Source organism: Glycine max, chromosome 8 (genome assembly GCF_000004515.6).
Source record: "Glycine max cultivar Williams 82 chromosome 8, Glycine_max_v4.0, whole genome shotgun sequence".
NCBI lineage: Eukaryota > Viridiplantae > Streptophyta > Magnoliopsida > Fabales > Fabaceae > Glycine > Glycine max.
The window spans coordinates 6,521,461-6,545,959 of record NC_038244.2 but is presented as its reverse complement, the minus strand read 5'-3'; the positions used below and the strand labels follow the sequence as shown (position 1 = coordinate 6,545,959).

Below are 24,499 nucleotides of genomic sequence, written 5' to 3'. Positions count from 1 at the left end.
CCAAAATAATTATTTTAATTTTTTTGTTTTTTTATGGAAGTTAATTTTTTTGTTAAGACTACTAAATTATAAATCTAACTGAAATAGAACCATTTTCATAGAATATAGTTGTGATTCTAAAAAAAAAAGCTAGAAGAAAAATATGACAAAAGCACGTTTTTATCGGAAAACAGGACTCTTTCGACCAAACAAACCATCATTCAAAAGCCTAACCACCAACTACCAACAGTAAAAACAAACATTTCATAAAAAATAAAAAAGTAAAAACAAACAAGCTTAATTTGAGAGTTGAAAAAACCATATAAAACCTAGAAAGCAGTATGTTCAATACGAGATAACTACAAAGATGCCCAATTCAAACTGAATACTTTCAACTATTATGGTCCACAAACCACAGTAATTAAAAACATCACGATTATGCGATATGGTTGACATACAATTATATTTTTTAATTAAGATCTAGTTAAGATTTGATTTTTAAATTCGTATATATAAAATTTGATTGAAAAAAGCTGATCTCTTAAATAAATCTCCAAACCTTAAAAAAAAAATAGTCTCTAACTGTTCACTAAATATAGATTATTACTTAGCTGAACGACAGATTTACTTAGTAGATTTTGAGATGAATAGTCCCACAACTTTTCACAACTTTTTGGAGATGGAAATGCAAGGTTTTTTTTAAAATATCCCCCAAATTTAAAAAAATAATTAAAAAATTCCCTCTTTTTTTTTTTAAATTAATCCCTTTTCTTATAATTTATTTTCCCCCCCACAAAAAAAAAGGGGGGAAAATTTTTTTCTCCAAAGTGGCCAATTTGAAACCCTTTTTTTTCCAAAAGGTCCCCCCTTTTTAAGGGGTATTTTAAAAACCCGAGGGGGGCCCCCCCCCCCCCCCCCCCCCCCCCCCCCCCACCAAATAATGAAAAAAGCAGCACCATGATAAAACAAAAATAAAATAATAAGAAAAACACGATAATAATAAGAGTTTAGTGGGAATTTAAAATAATTTTATCCTTTCATTTAATCATAAATTATTTTAAATTTAAATCATTTTAAAAATTAAATAAATTATCATAATAAATTATTAAATATCTCCGTGTAAAAAAAATTATATTATCAATACATAATTATTTTTATTTTTATGTAATAATAATAATAACAAAGCAACTGAAAAAATAATAAAGTTACTCGTTGGTCTCACATCCACACCTCTATATCTCTCTAGAATTTAGTTTAGTTCTTCTTGGTTTGTCCCTCTCTCTCTCTCTCTCTCTCTCGCTCTGAGATTTTTTGTCTGCTAGCTTCCAAGACTCACATACCGTAAAAAGGCAATACAACCTCAGCAGCTGGATACTTCGTGTTTCAGTTCTGTAACAATCTTCGTTTCCTATATATATATATACATATATATAAAAAGACCTTGCATGTGTTCTTCTCATCTCCTAGTTTTCAACACTGAGCCTGGCTATGTGAAAATTCAGATGGGTTCTGGTTTTTGACCCCCCTGACTTAGAAGGAACAAAAAAAAACAGAGATTTTTTGAGAACTCACTTTGGAACTTTCAGTGGCAAGTAGCAGATTATGCTACAAGAGGTGAGACTTGGTTCAGCTAACACCTGCAAGCAAGAATTTTTCCTGTTTTTCATTAAGGGGTATGGTTGCATGGATCAAATTTGCGTTTTTGTGTTTCAAATTTGAGTTTTTCTTATTAGGGTATTGGCTGCTCAAGATATCTCTCAATTTACTATGATTATCTATGTAGGCCTGGCAAAGTTTGATTCTTTTTATCCTAGTTTCTGATGAAGTTTTTGAGAGTGTGAGGCTGGATCAATTTAAGGGTATAGATTTTGTGCTGATTTTTTGAAATTGGGTTGGAGGAATTTTTTTCTTTCTTATTATTTTTTCCCCATGGATGACATGGACCTCTCAGTGAAATATTCAATATTGCTTTCTTTTCCAGATTTTTTTGGGTAGTTGGGATCCGTGGTCGCAATAGGCATGGATTTCAAGTGAGTTCAAATTGAAGGCCTGAAGGTTTTGCTGTGTATTTTTCTTAAGGGGTGGAGGAACTCTTGAAAAAGGATATTATAAGGCTGCATAGCTGTTATTGCTGCTTGGAACTTGCAAGTTACTGAACTAAGCTAAAAAATGGGTTCAAGAGTAGATACTGATGAAGATAATGATAACAGAGGTAGTATGTGGGATTTGGATCAGAAGCTTGACCAGCCTATGGATGAAGAGGCAGGAAGGCTCAGAAATATGTACAGAGAAAAAGTATGATGCCTCATTGCAACTTGGTTTTACAGTCTTTCTCTTTCTCTTGCTGAATTTGTGTTTTGTCATTACTGTTACTATTGAGGGGGAAAATGCAATTCATTAATTCTAATTATGGTTCTTAACTTGTACATAAATTAATACTTGCGATGATGATTTGTCAATCAAAAATTAAAAAGTTTAACTATTGTAGCTATCGTCAAATGTTGCTCGCTATTCAAAAAGATGCTTGGAATTTGAGTTATGTAATCCATAATTTTGATTTGCCTCTTCTTACTTTTAATTTCAGCCCACTTAATTTGTATTCTTAGTTGCTAATAGTGTCAAGGACTTCATTAGAACACAAATTGAACAAAAAATAGGGCCTTCCTTTGAAATCAAGAAAGATCCCCAGCTTTTAAATGCATTGTGGAGCATAGTTTGAAATAGCACAGAATTTGAAAAATGTTCTGCGACCGCAATTTCAACCTAAACATCAAGGTTTTTGGACTCTACATGACCACAATTGGGGCTGCATCGGCCGCATTTGTCTGTAACATCAAGAATCGTGATAAAATTGCGACTGCAGCCACAACTGCAACTTGATACCTTATTGGTCTCATTTGAAAGATAAAATTACTTAAAGCAACTTGATACATAACTAGATGTCAATTTGACCCAGAAATCCAGCTTTTTCTGTGCCATACAAATTACAGAATATGGATGCATTAATAAGCTATTATGTAAGCTAAGGGATTTGGTATGTAATTCCTTGTTAATGTAGTTTTTGGTTGTTCAGAAATTTTCAGCATTGTTGCTTCTGCGGCTAGCATTTCAGAGTCTTGGTGTGGTTTATGGAGACTTGGGCACTTCACCCTTGTATGTTTTCTACAATACATTTCCTAATGGAGTGAAAGATGAGGAGGATGTAATTGGAGCGCTTTCTTTGATTATCTACTCTCTTACCTTGGTGCCACTCCTCAAATATGTTTTTGTTGTATTAAGAGCAAATGACAATGGCCAAGGTATGGATTGTTTTGTTAATTTTTGGTGTATATGTTTAAAATAGTTAACGTTGTACAAAGGAAATACTTGGTACCATGTTGTAACTTTTCTAAGCAACAATCAGCTCCTTTAATCTGGTTTAATGATATTTTCTGTCAATAAGATACTTACAGCATACATTCTGTGTAGTAAATATTTGCATCCCATATGATAATATTTGAGACATACAAATCTGAAATGGGACAAATATCTTAATACCAGAAAATATCCCCCTTGCTTCCTTTCCTAGGACATCTGCAGTATTTTAGCATTCATAACTAAAATTCCTTATGAGTATATCAAATACACAGTTTAGTACTGTATAATGACGGTGTCTGATTATTCACCATGTTTCTTGTTAATTGATAAACTATCCAGTTTCCTTTCATAACTGTAAGTAAAATTCACAAGTTTTTTTTTTATATAGGGTGCATTAGACAGATATACTAGCTTTAGACTACAGAGCTGCAATGAAGTTTTATCAAACTAACATTTATGGAACAGGTGGAACATTTGCTCTTTATTCCTTGCTTTGCCGACATGCAAAGATAAAAACCATTCCTAACCAGCATCGAACTGATGAAGAGCTAACGACGTATAGTCGGTCTACCTTTCATGAAAGGTCATTTGCTGCAAAAACCAAAAGATGGTTAGAGGAACAAGAATCTGCGAAGAGAGCCATTCTTATTCTTGTCCTTGTTGGCACCTGCATGGTTATTGGAGACGGGATTCTTACCCCGGCTATATCCGGTATGCCTTCTTTCTCAATCTGATATTGTTCCCATTTTCTTAAAAATATTTCCATAAATTTCAACTTGCTTGCTGTTTACCAAAGTAAGTTATCTATCAATGCATGTGCTTACATATTATGTGTGCATATTTGTGCTGATTTACCAAACTGTGAAAGATAGTTACAAATTCATTTTACGGGATGATAAAAAAGTAATATACATAAAAATCAATATACATAAAGAAAGTAACCTCTAAATCACAACATTAAACAAACATAAATTGATAAATTATAGCATAATAAGTTATAAGATCCAAATAGACAAATGCAATACATAACAAAACACACAATTCATAACACAACAACTGTGAATGAACAATCCCAATCACTGAAATCAGAGATGAGAGAACAAATTAAATCCCAAAGACTGAGCATGAGACTGTGAGAAGTGGTAGACTAGAGTGAGAGTGACCTTCAGTTTGCACATTGCTGCATCCAAAGGGAGGCACAATCGATGGCACAGGTGGCGACAATCTTGGGTGGTGGTGGCAGCGTGGAGTGAAGATCTGGAGGTTGTAAGCGAATAAGACATCTGGCAGTGATGGATGAAGAAATTTGCAAATGGGGTAGGGAAGGGCTTTGCGAATGAGAAGAAAGGGACTCTGGAACTGGGTCATACAGACCCAACCTGGTTTTTTCAGCCTGCTCTGTCTTGCTGAGGATTGACGATCTCACAATTGCACGTGTAAGATCACAATCCCACTCTGAACTTACCCACCGGCGATCCAGGCACGATTCAGCTCGCCTGGGTGTATTCAACTCGTAGGATGTACAATCCTGTGAGGTAAATCACGATTTTAATAACAATGCTGCAGCAGATTAGTCAGCCACTATTCATATTCCTAATTTTCTCAAACCAAATATGCCCTTTCTTTGATCTTTTTCCGTTTATATTTTATGTATGCTGTATTGCAAAAGGCTCTATAGTAAATGTTTTCATTGCTATTTTTCTTCTTCTTGAGTATTATCTTTAACACATCTCCATTCTCCAGTTATTTCAAGAGATTCATAACCATACATTATGTTGTAGTTTTATCAGCTGTTGGTGGCATCAAGGTAAATCAGCCTCGGATGAGTAGTGGTATGTTCCTACACTTGTAATAAGACATTTTTCTTCAATTTCTACTGTTATATGTAGAAGTATTTATTGTTTTTAATTAATTTTAAGTTCATGGGTCTTGAGTAGCTTCTTTCTGTCTGGGATACAGGTGTAGTAGTGCTGGTTGCTGTGGTAATATTAGTTGGGTTCTTCAGCATGCAACATTATGGCACAGATAGAGTTAGTTGGCTCTTTGCTCCAATTGTCCTGCTTTGGTTTCTCCTAATTGGAGGTATAGGCATATTTAACATCTGGAAGTATGGAAGCGGTGTTCTAAAAGCTTTTTCTCCTGTGTATATATATCGCTATTTTAGAAGAGGAGGAAAAGAAGGCTGGACTTCCCTTGGTGGGATCATGCTCAGCATAACTGGTAAAATTCATTTTTTATTGCTGTTGATTTCCTTGTATTTCAGAATCATTAGCAAATGAAGTCAATAGTTATTATTTTGTACTTGACATGTCTTTTGATGATTTTTATCAGGGACAGAAGCTCTTTTTGCTGACCTAGCCCATTTTCCGGTCTCAGCTGTGCAGCTTGCATTTACTCTAGTTGTGTTTCCTTGCCTTCTTTTAGCCTATTCTGGTCAAGCTGCTTACCTTATGAATAACTTGACCCATTCACAAGATGCTTTTTATCGTTCAATTCCAGGTCAGTCATATTTTTCATTCTATATTGAAATTTTCGTTTGTGATGTACCTGTAGTATTTGGAATTGTTGAAAATCCCAGAATCACAGGATTAAATTGATTCTGAAATTGTGGTTACTATTTGTAGAATATTTGTATTTTAGGTAGTGCTCTGTTTATTGTCCAAAGTTTATAATTTGATTGTTGATAATGGAAAATTATCCAAAAAAACCTGTTTCAGGAATATATTCTGATAGTCAGCAGGTATATTACCACATTAAGAGTAAAAAACTTGCTCTCTGTTCTTTTTTCCCCTCCTATTGTCAAATTTATGTTAACTACTTTATTATAATTTTCTTTCTATACTTTACAATGCAATCATCCTTGCATTTTGCTAGACTGCATAATATATTTAACTTGTCCTTACCAGCTCAAATGAATTGAAGCTGATAATTCACATCCCTAAATGATAAATTCAAGCCTTAGTTACTGTGTGTGTACTGTGTATGTGTGTCATAAATAATGTTTTGGGCCTTTTTGTTCAAGTTAGGCTTTGGGATATACAGACTAGTTCTCTCCGTGTTCGACCTCATAGCGTACTCTCATTTTAGCCAGTGCAGAATTATCTGCTGATCTGGTTTATCATTTTATGTAATGGTTATAGTAAATCGTTGGGTTTTCACTGCCAAACTTTTCTTGTGCCTTTTCTCCTTGTCTGTTATCAACTTACATATTTGCCTGAACGGCCATGGCATCTGTTTCTTTGTATTAAAGCCTGCATCCAGTTTGTTTGAATACTATCATTTTGACTTGTTTGCCTAAATGGTTAATTTTACATTTCATCTTTGGAGATAAACTTATTACAAGAATTGTCTATTTTTATTTGTTTGAATGATGCTGATTTGTTTCTTCATGTATTAGTTTATCATTAGATGTTGATCATCTATGGTTTCTGCAGATAGAATATATTGGCCAGTATTTATTATTGCGACATTGGCAGCCATAGTTGCAAGCCAGGCTACAATAACTGCAACTTTTTCGATTATTAAGCAAGCCCTTGCTCTCGGATGTTTCCCCAGAGTTAAAGTTGTATATACATCAAAGAAATTTCTCGGCCAGATATATGTTCCAGATATTAATTGGATCCTTATGATTCTTTGCATTGCTGTTACTGCTGGGTTCGAAAATCAAAACCAGATTGGAAATGCATATGGTAAGTTTTTCCCTTGTTGAATATTAAGATGGATATTTCTTGCTTTTAAATATGCACATGATGCAATTTTTATTTTTTTAATTTTAGGCTTGATAAGAAGACAATTGAGAAACAATGATCTTAATGCCAAAATATCATGTTGTAAACATCCTACCTACATCTGCATCTTTGCTCTTTTTTTATAATTATAATAAAAGATGAAAACAAAAGTATTTTGTGATGATCCACATCATGCCACGTTTGAGAAAAGCACTCAAAAAGCTTAGCTAAGTAAATTAGTTCTATTTTTATTTGGTGAAAGTATTAGAAAGCAATTTCCTTAAGTAGCTTACATCAACTAATAAGCACTAAAACTTGACCCTAACATTACATCCTACAACCTCTATGCAGCCGTACATCCCATTTAAACATCTTGATATTGTCCAGCTGCCATGTATGTTTATTCATACACAAATGCTAGCATGCTGTTTATGCTATATTGCATCCCATTTAAATATCTTGATGTTTTTTGGTCCTATATGCATCCCATTTAAATATGCAAGATTGATAATGAGGTTGAGCCTTGGAGCAACAGAAAGGTTGCTGCATTGTGACCTGGAGAAACAATCCTTCTGCTTTGTGTGGGGGGTTAAGGCTGCGTACATTTGCCCTCCCATACTAGGTGAGAGCCTTGTGCACTGCACTGGACTGCCCTTTATGTCTATTTGTTTGCAAATGTTAAATGCACAACAAACACTATGTTAAGGGAAACAATCGAAAGAGAGAACAGTAAAATGTGATTGACTAACAAACTTCATTGGCCTCCTTCTACATGCCAAGTGTAGTACATACACCAGTTCAAACCTAGCCAATACTAATATAAGGTCAAAGACACTGATTATCATATTCATAAACTCCCCTGCAGCAGGATATTTGTAGTATCTTTCTTAAGACAATTTCTGCTTCCTAGGGTCAAAACAAACACAGAAATAAGCTTGATGTGTGCTCCCTATGCATGCTAACCATGATGTGACTCACTGGGTCATACAAATTACAAGCACAGAAATAAGCTTGATGTGTCCTCCATTACCATGTATTTTCCAATGAACAAATATGAGCTCTTAACAGATCATTATGTTTGAGTAAAGGCTTCAAAATTGCCCTATAACTATATCGTTCATTCCCCACCTTTTACATTTATATGTTTAAGCAGTACTACATTTGCATTGTGTTTCAACGTTCAAAACAATACGTGGTTTAGGGAACTTTGTAATGCTCTTGGACATGTTTAATACCTCTGTTTTACAATGTCATTACAGCCTTTCTTTAAGCATGTACTCAATTGTATATTTATCATTTTCATGACAGGTACTGCAGTTGTTATAGTCATGCTGGTTACAACACTCCTTATGATTTTAATCATGATACTAGTGTGGCGCTGCCATTGGATTCTCGTCCTAATCTTCACTGGCTTATCATTGATTGTGGAATGCACATACTTCTCCTCAGTACTCTTCAAAGTTGATCAAGGTGGGTGGGTTCCACTTGCAATTGCTGGAGCATTTCTTATTATTATGTCCGTTTGGCATTACGGCACCGTGAAACGGTATGAGTTTGAAATGCATAGTAAGGTCTCAATGGCATGGATTCTTGGTCTTGGCCCAAGTTTAGGACTTGTTCGTGTCCCCGGAATTGGACTGGTCTACACAGAACTTGCAAGTGGAGTACCCCACATTTTTTCTCATTTCATCACCAACCTACCAGCCATCCATTCTGTAGTTGTTTTTGTATGTGTGAAGTACCTTCCTGTCTACACCGTCCCAGAAGCAGAGCGATTCCTTGTCAAGAGGATTGGACCTAAGAATTTCCACATCTTTCGATGTGTGGCACGGTATGGCTATAAAGACCTGCACAAGAAAGATGATGATTTTGAGAAAAAACTCTTTGAGAACCTTTTCACATTCGTTCGGCTCGAGTCTATGATGGAAGGATGTTCGGATTCAGATGAATACAGCTTATGTGGACAGCAAATCGAGCATCCAAGAGGTGGCCTTTTGCATAACAATGGAAGCACAGTTTCTTCCAATATGGATTTAACAATGTCCTCAGTAGATTCAATAGTACCAGTTAGATCACCGCATCACATGAATATTACTGTCAGGTCTTCTGGTCAAACAAGCAGCCAGACCGAAGTTGACGAACTTGAATTTTTGACTATCTGCAGGGATGCTGGGGTGGTTCACATACTGGGAAACACAGTTGTGAGGGCAAGGAGGGAATCAAGGTTCTACAAGAAAATAGCTGTTGATTATATATATGCATTTCTTAGGAAGATATGCAGGGAAAATTGTGTAATCTTCAATGTCCCTCATGAGAGTCTCTTAAATGTTGGTCAGATTTTCTATGTATAGCATAGCCCCATATCCTTGTGATTGCCATTTTTTTTGCAAAATGAGCTGAGTGTAGCATATGAACAACACTTTGCTTATGGTAATCAAGATACAATTCGGAATTGACTTAGAAGAATGTTCTTTTAGCAATTATCTCTTAAAAATTGAGACTATTGTTCCCAGATGGCTAAATAGACTTTCAACTCATCTTTATGTTAAACTAAGTCGTTTCACTCTTCTCCATTTTATGCTGCCTAAGTACTTAAGATAGGGAACACGAATATTTACGTAAATTACTTTATACAATTTGGGGTTTGTAGTGGTACCTCGTGGATTTAGGATGAGTTTGGCTGTGTGGAAGAGAAAAGAATGAAAGAATTGAGAAAAGATCTTTGAATTAAATTAGATAGAAAGAGGTGTGAGATTTATAGTATTTTTTTAAAAAATTACTTATGAATAGTAATTTCTTTCCCACAACCAAACAAACACTTAGTGAACAAATAGCAAATTAGAGGTTAGGTAAGGTGAACAAACTCAAAACTATAGTAAAATTTGGTATGATTTGTAATAATTTTGGGGTATAGTTTGTGGGGGATATGGGTGATGCTTTTTGAAGTAGAGGGGCTGAACAAACTCAAAACTATAGGACAGTTAGGTACCAACTAACCTTTATTATTATTATTATTTTTGTTTGGAATCTAAGTTGTTTAATGTGATGGAACCGTGGAGTGCATTGTGTATACTCTGCCTTTCTATTTTCTCTATTAGTTTGAAGGCTAAGTTATAAATTTTTTTCTCCTGATTTTTTAAATTGATGATTTTGGTCATCTTAATTTTTAATTATAACATTTATTTCCTAATTTTATAAATTGATATTGGTTTTCCTACTAGATTATTAAATAATAATTATGATTTTTAGATATTAAATTAATTATAAATTAAATAAAACTCATTAATCATTAAAAAAAATAAAAGACTATTAATCCTAACGTAGTATTGTTGTTGATGGAGTTGTGTGTAACAATGAAGGTGAAAGAGGTGTTTGTGGATGAGTATAGTATTGTGGAGAATTATGATTATTAATAATTTTTTATTAAGTTTTTTAATAAGTAATGATTTTAATTAATTTATAATTAACTTAATAATTTAATTAATTAGAATATTTGTTAATAATCTATCAGAAAAACCAAAATTATCAATATATAAATTTAGGAAGATTAAATATTACAATTAAAATCTAAGAGAATCAGGACAACACAAATATTTGTGCATGACAAATAAGATGAAATACTAGAGACATTTAATTTTCACTTTCAACGGTGGTAATTACACGAGTAAAACATTTGCAAATATGCAGTATTATTATTAATAAAAGTGGGTATGTTTGAGTTTTAAAAGGAATAATTAATTCAGAGGTAACACAACCCGTGTCAAATTTTCTCATTCAATAATTAGTCACCTTCATTCATCATACTCGGACCTTGATCTCAATTACTTTTACCCTAGACATAATTCCAGCTTCAACATTGAAAATGGTAGGGTATGTCATTTTTTTTTACCAGTAATAAGGATCAAACTTAAATTCTCGTCCATCTACCCCACCCCCAACTTGTGACATTAAAATTGTACACAATGTAATACTTGTTCAATACTATATCTGGACTGAAATATTAGTTAAAAACATAGACTTAAATATAATTAAATTTTAATTATTTTTAATATATTTAATGATCCTATTTAAAATATGAATTTAATGTCTATGTATTAACAGTATAAAACAGTTTTATATTGTTATTTAATCATAAATCAAAGTTTAAATTTTAAGATAATTATTTTAAAAGTCAATAAACTTATCATATATGATAGATTATGTTTGGATGAGTAAAAAATTTTACACCGTTAATGTATAACTCTTTTTCTCCTAAAAAAAGTCTTTTAATGATTTGAGATTTTATTTCTATTGACTTTTTTTATTCTTGATTCACTTTGTTTTTGTTCAATACTACCTTTGATCTTAAATATAAGCAACAAATTCCATTACTATCTCAAGAAATTACTTTGATTTCAGTTTGACTAATTATGTGATGCACTTAGTTACATCATGGGAGTATATATTTTTTTTGCTGAATCATGGGAGTATAATGGTTCACGGGCTATTAAATATATCAAGTGGATCATGTAACATCCCAAACAAATCATATTAGAATGAAAGAAATCCAAAGGCAATACATGTATGTGATGATACTATTGAGAATTACTTAAATGAATTATTGGTATTACAAATATCTACAAGATGTATCTGTTTTTGTAGTTAATCACTTAAGAACTCCATAATTAAATATGATAGGCTTGTAGTGATTTCGGGATAAGTGACATTTTGGAAAATTTCCTATAAAACATGTAAGTAAGGATAAAGTACTGTCTGAAATCTCGTAATGTGATAATCATTAAAAAGTAAAATAGAAGGAATGTTACACATCACATAATTAGTCAAACAGTATCCCAAAACCAATGGAAATGTCTTACTTGGGAATGCAGTCTATGCCCTAAATAAAATTAGAATAATTCTAAAATTTTCTACTAATTCTCTTACTTTTTTATGCTAAATATTGAATGCATTTTATATCTTTAAAACACTAAATACATTTATTTTTATTTAATATTTTTTTATTTATAAAATAGTTAGAGAATTCTCAATAAGATTTGTAGGTGGAGATACAATGTTAATTATAAAATTAATGTAGCTCATTTTCGTGACATGAGGTAACATGGTACTATGATCTAACAACATTCAAAACATTTAAATTTCTTTTACACCCAACATATTTTAAAAAATTCTAACTTTATCCTTTTTATTTCTTCTAATGTATCTTACGAAATAATTTAAAAGTAATGGCTCATGCAGGTTTTAAACTTGTAACTTTTGCATTATTAGCATGACACTCTAACCAATTGAGTTAATAGGTCAATTATATTAATTAAATAATTAACATCGCTATATATAATATTAAATTTTTTAATGTATACTTAATACATATATAAGTAATAATAAATTTTATAACAATTAATTTTGATCTAATAATGTAAAAAGTTTAAGAATAATTTTTATCTAATAATATTTTTACATATATAAATTTTAGATAAAATTTGTAAGTTTAATAAAATTTTATATATAAAAAAAATATATTATTAGATCAGAAGTAATTATTATAAAATTTATTATATAAATTTATATGTGTATTAAATATAAATTAAAAATTTTATTATTATATATAGTGATGTTAATTATTTTTTAACATAATTAATTCATTAGTTAAGGGCTAATAATGAGGATATAAGAAGAAAATCTCTCGGTGTTAGTCCATGAGTGGAATGGTGGCCCACAAGTTGGAATGGACCGAAACAGCTTGTGACTTAGTGGGGCGGATTTAAAAGCCCAGCTGTTAGTTTCTTCTCTTCTGGTTGACTTTTCAAAATAAAAGAGGATTCTATTGACCCAAACAAAAAGGAGGTCTTTTAGATCCCTCCTCACCCTACCAAACAATAATCAGGTTTGACACATGACGTGAACAAGTGAATGGAATACTAAAGTTAAAGGAAAATATATATTAAATGGGTATCTTTGGGAGTAGAGTTTCAAAGGAATAGGTTGGGGAGGGTAGATTTTTCTTTTTAAAATTATATAAGTTATATAAAAAATATAAAAAAACAAAATATTAAGATATTAAATTATGTTAATCTATCATTTTTTTAAAACATTAAATTAGAAAACATTTTTATTAGCATAAAAATGTTCTCCTTTCTCCTTTTTTTTTTTTAAATTCTAATCTCCAAAGACACCCTAATGCAACTTGGAAACATAAGCTAAGGCTCATGAATCAGAAAAAAATGGGGGCTGTGGGGAGGGGGTTAAATATTAACTTATCAAACAATAATTGGATTTTATCAAATTAATCCTATAAAAATCTTAACAGGAGTAATTAGTCTCCCAGAAATATTTAATCATCGCATAGTCTTTTAATTAATGTGACTAAAATTTGATCTGAAAGACTTAATTTTTTAAAAGAGTCTAATTTGAAGTGACTTAAAAAATTTAGAGGAACTCCACTATTTAGAGGAAACCTCATTTATGCCTTTTTTATCCCACGACAGTTCATTGGACTTTCTAGACTGGATGGATGACTTGTATAAAGCTTACGGCTGACTCTAATTTCTGCATTTCTCACATATATTGTGAAGGCAACATTTGTGCAGATAGACTTATCTCTTTTGGAGCACAATATTTAGGATATTTTTGGTGGGATTCCCCACCATTTTTTGTTTCTCAGGAACTCCTTAGGTACAAACAAGGACTTCATTTTTACAGATTTCCTTAAGTTCTATGCATGGGTTTGGTTTGATCCCCTCATGTGTTTTGCATTTGCTTTTTCATCTTTAATATATTCAGAGTTGGATCTGTTTGGAGTTGTAGGAATTTGAGTACCAACATAATTGGGCTGTCAATCTCTACTTCCGGTGAATCCATCTCCCCCTTTTGCTAAAAAAATAAAAGTAGTCAACCCTCATTAGTGCACTACTTTAGTGCATGTTTGGTTTTTGGTTCAATTTTTTGCTGCACAAATTTGAAGGTAATTCCAACGGTCCAATGCAAAAGGGATAGACTGCTCTTCATGCCAATTCCTTCAACTTTTTTTTTTTGTCTTTCAACTGAGTGTAGTATCTCACCCAAAGTACAACAATGGCATTCACGTTGAGGAAATGGACAAGGAGTGCCCTGCCCAGTTCGCTTTGTACTATTTTTTTTAACCGTTAAAGATGACCTCCACTCCAGTCCATTGCTCACAACAGTCAACTCAAGGAATCTAGTTTTTGCATGAAGCCCTGAACTGCCTGGGATCAATTTAAGATAACATGAATATATCATCATATATTTCAAGCTTAAATATCTTAAAACATAAACAGTCTATCTTAATCATGAAGTATAGAGTCGAGCTTAATTAAATTAATCCATGGACCGTAAAGATTCAAATTTAGTTATAAGGTTATTCTTTTACTAGTGCATCTCCTTACCTATCATGAACCATTATGTTCATGCTTAAAATATCATGAATCACTAGGATTCAGGCTTACATACCATGTATTATAAAGATTCAAGCTAGCTTAAATACCACGAATCACTAGAATCTAAACTTAAGTACCAAGCTTAAGTAATAGACTAATAGGTAGTTCTTAGAATCATTTTATATACATACATATGCATATTATATAAATGCCAAAACATGTCATGAACCATGACATTTTGTCTTTCACATGTATATTTAATAGTTAATACCATCACACTTTACATAACAACTTGAGTCATTTACTCCATCTAAATTATGTTGCGGACAGGGTGGGATATGTATGTACCATTGGCTGTGAAAGCCAAAAACTTCAAGGATGGCTATTATTAGAGCCTACCACAATTGTGGAAGCTTCCCAAAATAAGACAAACACATTTTTTTTAATCTTCTATATTTTTTTTTCTTGTTTTTCTTTCATATAAATCTTATTCAATTCTTTTACTAAGTAACATAAGGATTCTAAAACATTTTTTTCTCGATCAACCAAGCCTTAGATGATGAAAAGTTTCCTTCAATTAGGGTTTTAAGAAAACTTAAAGCTTCATCAATGACCTAAACAATGCAACCCTTTCAAACATGAACTCAAAATTATGCACGGCATAAATAAAACTTCTTTACATAGCCACTAAGAAAACTGATAATGATTCAACTCTGACCCTCAAAATTAATATAATCGTAGATATGTAGGGTTTAGCATTTTAATAAACCCATGTTCAAATCATTAACATCTTAACTTTTTGGGTGCACATGCGATAATGATGCACTGATAATAAAAGAGTAGTGTTGATGTCAAAGCTTGACCCTCCTATTAACAAATTAAATGTGCCCTGTTATTGTAAATTAATATTACCAAAACTAAATCTAAGACCCAAAAGCCACACTATCTGTAGCATAGTTTTCTACTTTTATATTTATATATCTAAAAAAGGAAGAAGAAGAAAGGTTGTTGAAGCCTGAAGGTGATAGTTAAGGTGAAGAGTAGGACCCACAGTAATAGTTTTGCATTAACGAGGCACTGTACTGACTACTGACTGCGGTCAAATTATTTCTCTGTACGTTAACCAAACCACTGACTAGTCTAGTTAGTGGGACGCCATATGCATTGCCATTTCTTTCATTTATATATTATATATATATTCTCTGTAGCCCATTGCTTTATTTATAGTTTTCGGCTTTTCGCTCGCAAATTGCACTGCTATAAAGCCTGTAATCATATTCTTATACTGCCGTTTAAATTATATTTTTATTAGAAAAAAATGGTTACAAGGAAAGAAATAAAACGCGTACCAATATTAGGTTGATTGGAGTCTAACTGAGTTCATATATATCCTAAATAAATTATGGAGTTTAAGTTTTCCAAATAAAATACATAATTAATTAAAAATAATAATTCACATTAATCAAATTTTCTAATAAAAATTAGTCTTTAACAAAATTAATAATACTTGATACTTATAACAAGATTGTTGAACATTCAACAGAGTGGCCATGTTTCTCGGTTCTCACTTCTCAGAACAATCATATAAGGATTGCAAATTGCAATGCAATCACCATTAATTCACCACAACCTGCAGGCTGTATAGCACATTTGGAGTTCCTTTCAAGGACCTGAATATTTCGCTAGAGTGCCAGACATAGGACACACAAATCACATCAAATGTTACAATGTCAGTGTGTGAATATGTAAAGTCAGACTAGAGAAGTTATATATATATATATAAAATTTATGTAAGAAATAACTATAACTAAGTTGATATACTTAGATTCAGTGGACTTATATAAAATGGGCTTACCCTTTCGTGTTTTGTTATAAGGAAGTCCCGCTATAACAATAAAGTTATAAATGCACAATAAACTTAAGTCTCTTATGATTAATTAGTGGTGAATCTTATATAACTCATTGTCATAAATTATGATTATGAATTTTTTTATTAATAAATCTAATTGTCAGTTTTTATTTTTTATTAGTGGAGGTATTCCAATCATCCACAACTTATTCATGTCTCCCTCCCTTTCACAATTTACAACTAAATCAATCTTTATATCTTTAATAATAATGATTATGATATATTATATACAAAAGTAACTTCAAGTCCATTCTTTCATTAAAAAGATCGATTGTGTCTGAAGAGATGATCCAAGTTATATATATATATATATATATATATATATATATATATATATATATAGTATACGAATTGCCTCTTCAATTCAAAAGCACACATACGTAACATTTTCCATGTTATTATATATGAAAAGGAAAATATAATTAAAAATTGTTGATTCATAAATTATAGATTAAAAAGTACAGAAGTAAAAAAAAATATTATTTACTTTGCAGCGAGAGTGCGAAGAAAACTGGAAAAACAAAAACAAAACCAACGAGGCATGACATGCTCCTGGCTTTGGCTCTGCCATCAGTCCATCACATACGGCTCATTATTATTGGTTTATCAAATCAAATGTTAACATTTTTCGGTACAAAAATCAAACCCTACATTTTCATGTAGTAAACCTATCCTAATTATAGTGATCACATGGCTGATGCAGACTGCAGTCAAGCCAACTTATATATATTGCTATTATTGTTCCTCTCATTACTTTTTATATTTTAATTGGTTCACATGATCACATCTATTAAAAGATTTGCACTAATTAATAATACTATTATATATACACATAAACTATATTATTCATATAATATTTTATAATATTATTTTTTATTACTTTGTATCACACTGATTATCTTTTCTCACACTATCCTATTATAAAAATGATCGTACAATTATTTTATAGAAATAAAGTTACTCTATAATCTATATATTAACGCACATAAAGTATATAAAATTCACAGCCTTCTTTGGTGCGTCATGTGATAACACTGTACACATTCACCTAAAAATAAAGTATATATATACCAGTTCTTCTTCAAACAGTCAAACAATTCTTTTAAGTAGTAAGAGAATAATCACTCTCCAACTTTATTCACATTCCACACTACTCTAGTTCATTCATATATTCCCACTCAAATTGAACCCACTCTCACTCACTCCATCAGCAGGAACATTAATTAAACATTCACATTTCCTTTGCCTCAAATTACAAATTAATACATGACACAAATGTGGCCTCTAAGCTCTCAAAAGAACACCAACACCACCAGCACAGTGAAGATGCAACATGAATCTGCCAACTCCACCCCCACAACTACCGTGGCAACGAAATCTATGGTCTCAACATGCCGCTGTTGTTGTTTGGTGACAAAACTGATGAGGAAACTCAAGAGACGTAACCGCAAACTGCGACCAAAAAGTGCAAGTCGACAGGGTTCATTCCAATGCCGCTATGATCCTTTGAGCTATTCCTTGAACTTTGACACCACTGGAATGGATGAAGATTACTACAAGTTCTGTGCTTTTTCTTCAAGGTTTGTGGCAAATCCAAGAACTTCATGTCCCGCTGTTCAAGTACAGGGAACTCCCATTAACCAATAGCTAGAATCTCTTCTTTTTCTTTATTAAACAGTACTAGTTTCTTTTTTCTCATTTTTTCCACAAAATCATTCGTGGGTTTCCCCTTCTATAAAGATGGGTATGAGGGCATCATCTACAAATTTTCATAGTGGAGGGATCTGATGTTTAAGAGCTTCTTGTACTGTATAACCTATATAATGAATGATCAACTGTTAATTTTGTTTAGTTCTATACAATGCAACTTAGCTTTCGTAACTTTAGATATATTCACTGCTAATCAACAAGTCGTTGGTTGGTTAGTGTGAATCTGAGAGTGATTTTCTTAAGTAAGAACTTGAGATTGAATCTTGTGATATATATATATATATATATATATATATGACTAATTAAGTTTTTGACAAAAATTAATATCAGATAATAATTGATGAATATTTTAGTTATCTAAAAAATATATCCTTTAGTAGTGTAGTCTCTTGACCAGCCTCATTTCAAGTGTTAATTTTCATAGCTTTGAATTGGCAGTGTTGTCAAGATGGGCATATTACTTCTTTGCACAAATCTATTAAAATGCATTCGAATAAGTTAATGAATCTTTCTTTTGATTTTTTTTCCTGTTTGGAACAATGTTTAAAGAAAGAGAAAAAAATAGTTAAAGAACAAAGCCTATAGGACCTTGCGCCATACGATTAATTTAAATACGATATAAAATAGTACTAATAATATACTATGGATTTACTCCATATATTTGTAAGTTTAATTTGGAATAAAGTCAAACCTATTGGAAAAATACCCAAGTCTCACATCGGCTACCTCAATCCTTGGAGTGCAGCTTGCTTATATACCTGTTGGACAACTTCACTTAATGCCAATTGATTTTAAGATGAAATCTAACAAAACTATGTTAACGATTTTTGTCAGTTAATATCTCGGATAAATTTTTAATTTGCATAGAGTTCCTAATTAATTGATATAACGTTGGCTAGCTTAAGCTTTTTGATGATCTAATATAATTTTTTTAATCGACTGTTAATTTTTTATTAATGAAAAGATTAGAATCCATAACATTTTTCTCCCTCCTTTCTCTTTTTTGTTGTGAAGTGAATCTTATAACTCTTAATAATTTAAGATAATATTAATGTCTATAAGAGAATGATTTATATATATATATATATATATATATATATATATATATATATATATATATTAAATAAGATATTTACATATATGATACATCAATAATTAAAGCCCTATTTTTTACTATATAATATTAGTATATATCATCTCAACATGATATATATATTTACAGCGTATCATTTTCTTTCTAGGAGAGTATGTTGAGATGTTATACAATTCTTCCACGTTTAACCAAATATTGGAATTCGTATCATTGACTTGAAATGAGATACAAATACAACAATGCACACTAGGTAAAATGGAATTAGTCAAAAAGGAAGTCACCACCGTCCAGGATGTTCTACTAGGTTGAATGTGTGCACTGTAATGAATGTTACTTAGGTCATATATTATTAATGATTTTGAAACGAAAGTGTGAGAAAGTGCGATGAAGAGATGCTGTTTCTTGAAATGTGAGCAGCCATGTGCAGGTCAGCTACTTTCTCCGAGCATGCATAGGTTATTAGGGAAGTTATCAGACAAAATTCCGCAAATAATGGTCAACAAAATTAGCACCAACAGGCAAAGTCTAGGTTTAGCTATATAAGACAGTTGTTAACTCAATTTGTTTTCTTTTTCTTCAATACTACTCCAATTTATACAATTGGAAAATTATACTAGTAACATATTTTAGGGAAAAAGAAAAAGATAGGTAAAGAAGAGAAAAAAAATGAGAAATAAAATAAATTATAATAATACAATAAAATGAGATAAAAGTGAAAAAATAAAATTATTTTCTTTATACATCAGGCATATTTTATGAGTAACGGTCAACAAGTTCGACATTAACGCCTATGCACGGTTTAAGCGATACTCACTATATAATTTGTAGTATGTCTATTTAGTTTTCTAATATCTTAATGATTCCATGCACAAAGATATAGGTGTGACAGCAAAATCCATAAGCTTCCAAACAATTACTTTAAAACTATTCTGAAGTTACGTATTGATCGTCGATCTGTTAATAAGTCCGTTCCTTAGACTTTAGAGCTGAGTTGGGGTTGTATATATTAATTTGATAAGTGGGCATAATCCCATCATTAATATTTTATACATGATTCACAGAAGCAGGAAATTAGATTATTAGAAGTAGCCCTTGACCATTTGTACACTCCTTTCAATCTTTTTGTGCCACTCTTTTTTATCTTTTAATCAAAGATGGTTTGGCATAATTTGTGTTGCTAGCTAGTGCTGTCTTAAACGACAATAATAAATTATCTGACAATGAGCCCTTCTCCACATTATCTCTTCTCAAGTGCTCAAAATTCAAATCATATTCACATGCTATATGCATGGCTAGCTTTACATTGAGTTTGATATATAGTAAATTGTCTTTCTTTATAAAAGTTAAATCTATTCTTTTTTCTAGCAATTAAGGAGATCGTTAGTGGATATGTATGTTGTATTATACGATACAATTAATATGATTCCATTAGTTTCTATTTTTTATATCACTTCTGTGGAAAGTTGGAATTGGAAGAAAAGTTCATATTAATATATTCAATCAGTACAATGCATAGGTAAAATTAGACTCCGATCGTTATTCACACTCAACTCGGAGAGCAAAGAGTACCCACTTGCTTTATATTCGATTTATGACTAACATATTTTTAAAAGAATAATCGATTAAGAAAATAATGTGAAACAAAATAATATAATCTCATACTTATAATCTTATAGCGTATTCCAAAAATATTATTAATATTTAAATTTTGATAATTATAAATTGATAAATATTTAATCCATATAATATAGAAATTAAATAAATTAAAAATAAAAATTTTCTTATTGTCTAGTTATGATAATGTTCTTATTATAAATAAAATTAAAATCCAGTATCAATGAAATAAAAAAATAAATTAAAGACATTGTTTAAATATCTCTTTTGTTAAAACTTGCAAGGATTAAAATAAAAAATGACAGAATTTATAAATAAGAGAAAAAAATACTCAATCGGTATTGCAATGATTTTTTTTACTATTATTTAAGATGTCTCTATATATACACGATAATAATATAAGGTTTTAATCAATTAAGAAAATGTGTTTTTTTTATTTATTTGAAAGAAATGAAAAATAATCATATTATAAAAATAAAATATTTAAAAATTAATATATAAAATCCCAAAAATCATATTAATGAAATAAATAAATAAAAAATAAATATATTTTGAAATTATATGGGTTTTTAAAAGATTGTTATTGTTACTACAGATCAAAATGTTAATATGAGAATAAAATAGTAAATTTTTTGTTGACTTGAGTTGATTCTTCTTAACTTTTTCTCGTCTGTGATTGAGTTAGAGAGAAAAGCAGACTAGGAATAATTGAATGACAAAGCACCAAAACGCGTATGATTCGTGGTCAGACTCAGAGCTGCATACACAATTCCCATTAAAGTCTCACTATTGCCACTGCCCATTGAATGACTCTTACACTTTTTTAATTGGGACTCAGAACACAGAGATTGATTCATTTTTATCCCTCATCTATCTAATGCATTATTGGTTCTTTTTGCTAAAAATTATGTCCGGTGGTAACAAAGTCAAGCCAAAAAATATATATTTGATTATCCAGTTATCCTCATATAAATCGTCTTACACATTAAAATGAAATTAAAACTAAATATTTAATTAATATTTAAAAATATTAAAATATTTATTCTTTTTACTAATAATTAGGACAAATTATAGAAAAAACAACTGAGATAATATAAACTTTTGAAGATTACCAGTAATTCAATCTTTAACATATTTCTTTTAACATGTTTTATATTAAGTTAAAATTTATAAAAAAAAAATCAATAAACATTAAATACAAAGTGAATTAGTGAAACCTATAATATTTTTGTAGAATTTTAACCTTTGTTCTACCGATCATCTCAATCCATTTATGTTTTTTTTTCATATATCTCACAAAAAAACTTTCATAACTAACTCAGTTGTGTAACACACCCTAAAACCTTGACTTGTAATTTTAGCTAAGTGTCTAATAAATATTTTTTAGTAACGATAAATATATATATATATATATATATATATATATATATATATATATATATATATATATAGAAAGACTCAATTAAAAGACAAATATAAGTTTAAATATCCAATTGAAAAAAAAAGAAGCTAAATTATAATTTGGTTCCTTTTAATTCTTCATCTTCATTTTTTATCCCTTGTTTTTCTTGCCATTTTGGTCCAATATTTTCAAAATTTTATAATTTTTCAAAATTTTATAATTTTGATCTGATTCTCAATTTTATATATATTTTATCCTTAGTCGATATGTAGGAAAAAATATCTATTGAGAAATATCAATTCCTAAAATAAATCTTAATGTCTCCAAGGGTTAATCTTTATGGTTGACCGAAAGATATCCAAGTTTGACAAAAAAATATATATATAGCAATTAATAATATATGCGATAATAATATAAATGGTATTAAACTTCCTCCAAGAAAAAAGTTGGTTTATAATATATACTTAAAGATACATAAAAAAGTGAATAGTTGATTATTGTTAAAACAATAATGTATAATTATTATTATTATTATTATATTTTTTAATTTATAATAAAATATTTTTATATAAAGAAGTATAAAATTATTTTTTAATAAAAAGTAACAATCATTTATCTATTGTTCCTGTTTAATTTATTGGTTATTATTTTTATGGTATAAATATAAATATTTATTATTATGGAAGCTACATAAAATTAGTATATACTTCTTCTGTCCCAGTTTATGAGATATAGTTTAAAAAAATCATTTTTATAAGACTTCATTTCATTTTGGTCTCGTGCATTTTTTTATTAAAATAGCATGGATTGTCTCTTTCGCTCTCCTATGGAGATTGAAAATGATTAATAGGTTTTCAATAAAGCCATGGATACATTTAAAAAATAATATAATTATAATTAAATTTAATGCTAATAACTAAATTAATTAACTTTGTTAATAAACATAAATTAATCAACTATATCTTATAATTATTAATTAGAGACAGAAGAAATATATTATATCAATGATAATTATATACCAATTAATAAATGCCTAAATTTAGATATTCATTAATGATAGTATTAAAATTCATTATGGTTTTCTCAATATATCTTAATGAATGTATATTTAAAATTCATTTTCTATTAAATGTATGTCTCTTTTATCAATATAATAAATGCATAAATAAATTCATTATTTAAAAATTTAAAATTTATAAATATACGTAAGTATAATAATTAGAAAAATGTTAACTAATGTTCTAAAGACGTTGATTAAATAACTATTAGGATGCACAAAAATTAAATTATCCATGACTTTTTTATTTTTCTATGATTTTCAAAATAAATATCCTAAGGGTACTTTTTGCAAGACCATAATAAATAAATGTACAATAACTAATTAATAAATGCATGAATTCACACATTCATTTATTGCACCATTAAAATCCATTATGGTTTCTCCAATATATTTTAATGAATATGTATTCAAAACCTATTTTCTATTAAATGTTTCATTAATTAATAAAGTAACTGCATAAATGAATCATTTAATTAAAAATTCAAATTCATAAATACAATAAATAAGTATAATAAATAAAATGCATAATAACCAATTAATAAATACTCATATTCAAATATTTATTAATGACATCATTAAATTTTTTTATTGTTTCCCAAAATGAAATGAATGTGCATTTAAAACTCATTTTCTATTAAATGTCTCATTCATTAACATATTAAATATATTAATCAAAAATAAAAATTCATTAATATACACAAGTATAATAAATAAATGCATAGTAACCAAATAATAAATGCATGAATCTAAATATTCATTTATTATACCTTTAAAATTCATTATCGTTCTCCAATATCTTTCAATGAATGTGTATTCAAAACCTGTTTTCTATTAAATGTTTCATCAATTAATACAATAAATACATAAATTAACTCATTAATTAAAAAATAAATCAACTTGATATTAAATATATAAACAAATCTTTAGCTTTATTCATTGAAGGATATTATCAGGATTTAGTTAAAATTAATTTATATTTTAAAAAAATAAGAAGAATTTATTGTTTATATTTAAGACCGAGGGAGTTATAAAATAAATGCATAATCAATTAATAAATACATAAATAAAATATTCATGAATCACACCATTAAAACCCATTATCATTTCCCCATAGTTATTAAAGAATGTGCATTTACAACCCAATTTCTATCAAATGTCTCGTTAACTAATATAATTTATTAAATAAATAAAAATTAAATAACTAAGAAAATGTCTAAAGTGCCCTTTTATTAGGCTGGAAAATATGGGCCGGAAGA

General features: G+C 29.9%; 1 protein-coding gene across 7 annotated transcripts; it reads left to right on the top strand.

Moving 5' to 3' along the window:
* Window positions 1–1,193: 1,193 nt before the first annotated feature.
* On the top strand, window positions 1,194–9,524 carry LOC100776628 (potassium transporter 10). 7 transcript variants are annotated; one of them, XM_041018036.1, is made up of 11 exons: window positions 1,214–1,593; window positions 1,961–2,274; window positions 3,053–3,278; window positions 3,802–4,047; window positions 5,118–5,168; window positions 5,296–5,556; window positions 5,668–5,835; window positions 6,771–7,025; window positions 7,600–7,686; window positions 8,373–9,050; window positions 9,229–9,524. In XM_041018036.1, exons 2-11 carry the CDS (start codon window positions 2,149–2,151, stop codon window positions 9,267–9,269), a joined length of 2,139 nt encoding a protein of 712 aa, XP_040873970.1. In that variant the 5' UTR covers window positions 1,214–1,593; window positions 1,961–2,148; the 3' UTR covers window positions 9,270–9,524. The 7 variants fall into 7 exon arrangements, with proteins under 7 accessions (XP_006585037.1, XP_040873970.1, XP_006585038.1 ...); XM_006584975.4 differs by adding an exon at window positions 1,763–1,838 and having other exon boundaries at window positions 8,373–9,524; XM_006584974.3 differs by having other exon boundaries at window positions 1,194–1,593; window positions 8,373–9,524.
* The last annotated feature ends 14,975 nt before the right edge of the window (window positions 9,525–24,499 follow it).

Coding starts and splice junctions, on each gene's coding strand:
- LOC100776628 (XM_006584974.3), top strand. CDS start 2,149: ATGGGTTCAAGAGTAGATACTGATGAAGATAATGATAACAGAGGTAGT. Junction 2,275..3,052: donor GAAATATGTACAGAGAAAAA/GTATGATGCCTC, acceptor TTGGTTGTTCAG/AAATTTTCAGCATTGTTGCT. Junction 3,279..3,801: donor AGCAAATGACAATGGCCAAG/GTATGGATTGTT, acceptor TTTATGGAACAG/GTGGAACATTTGCTCTTTAT.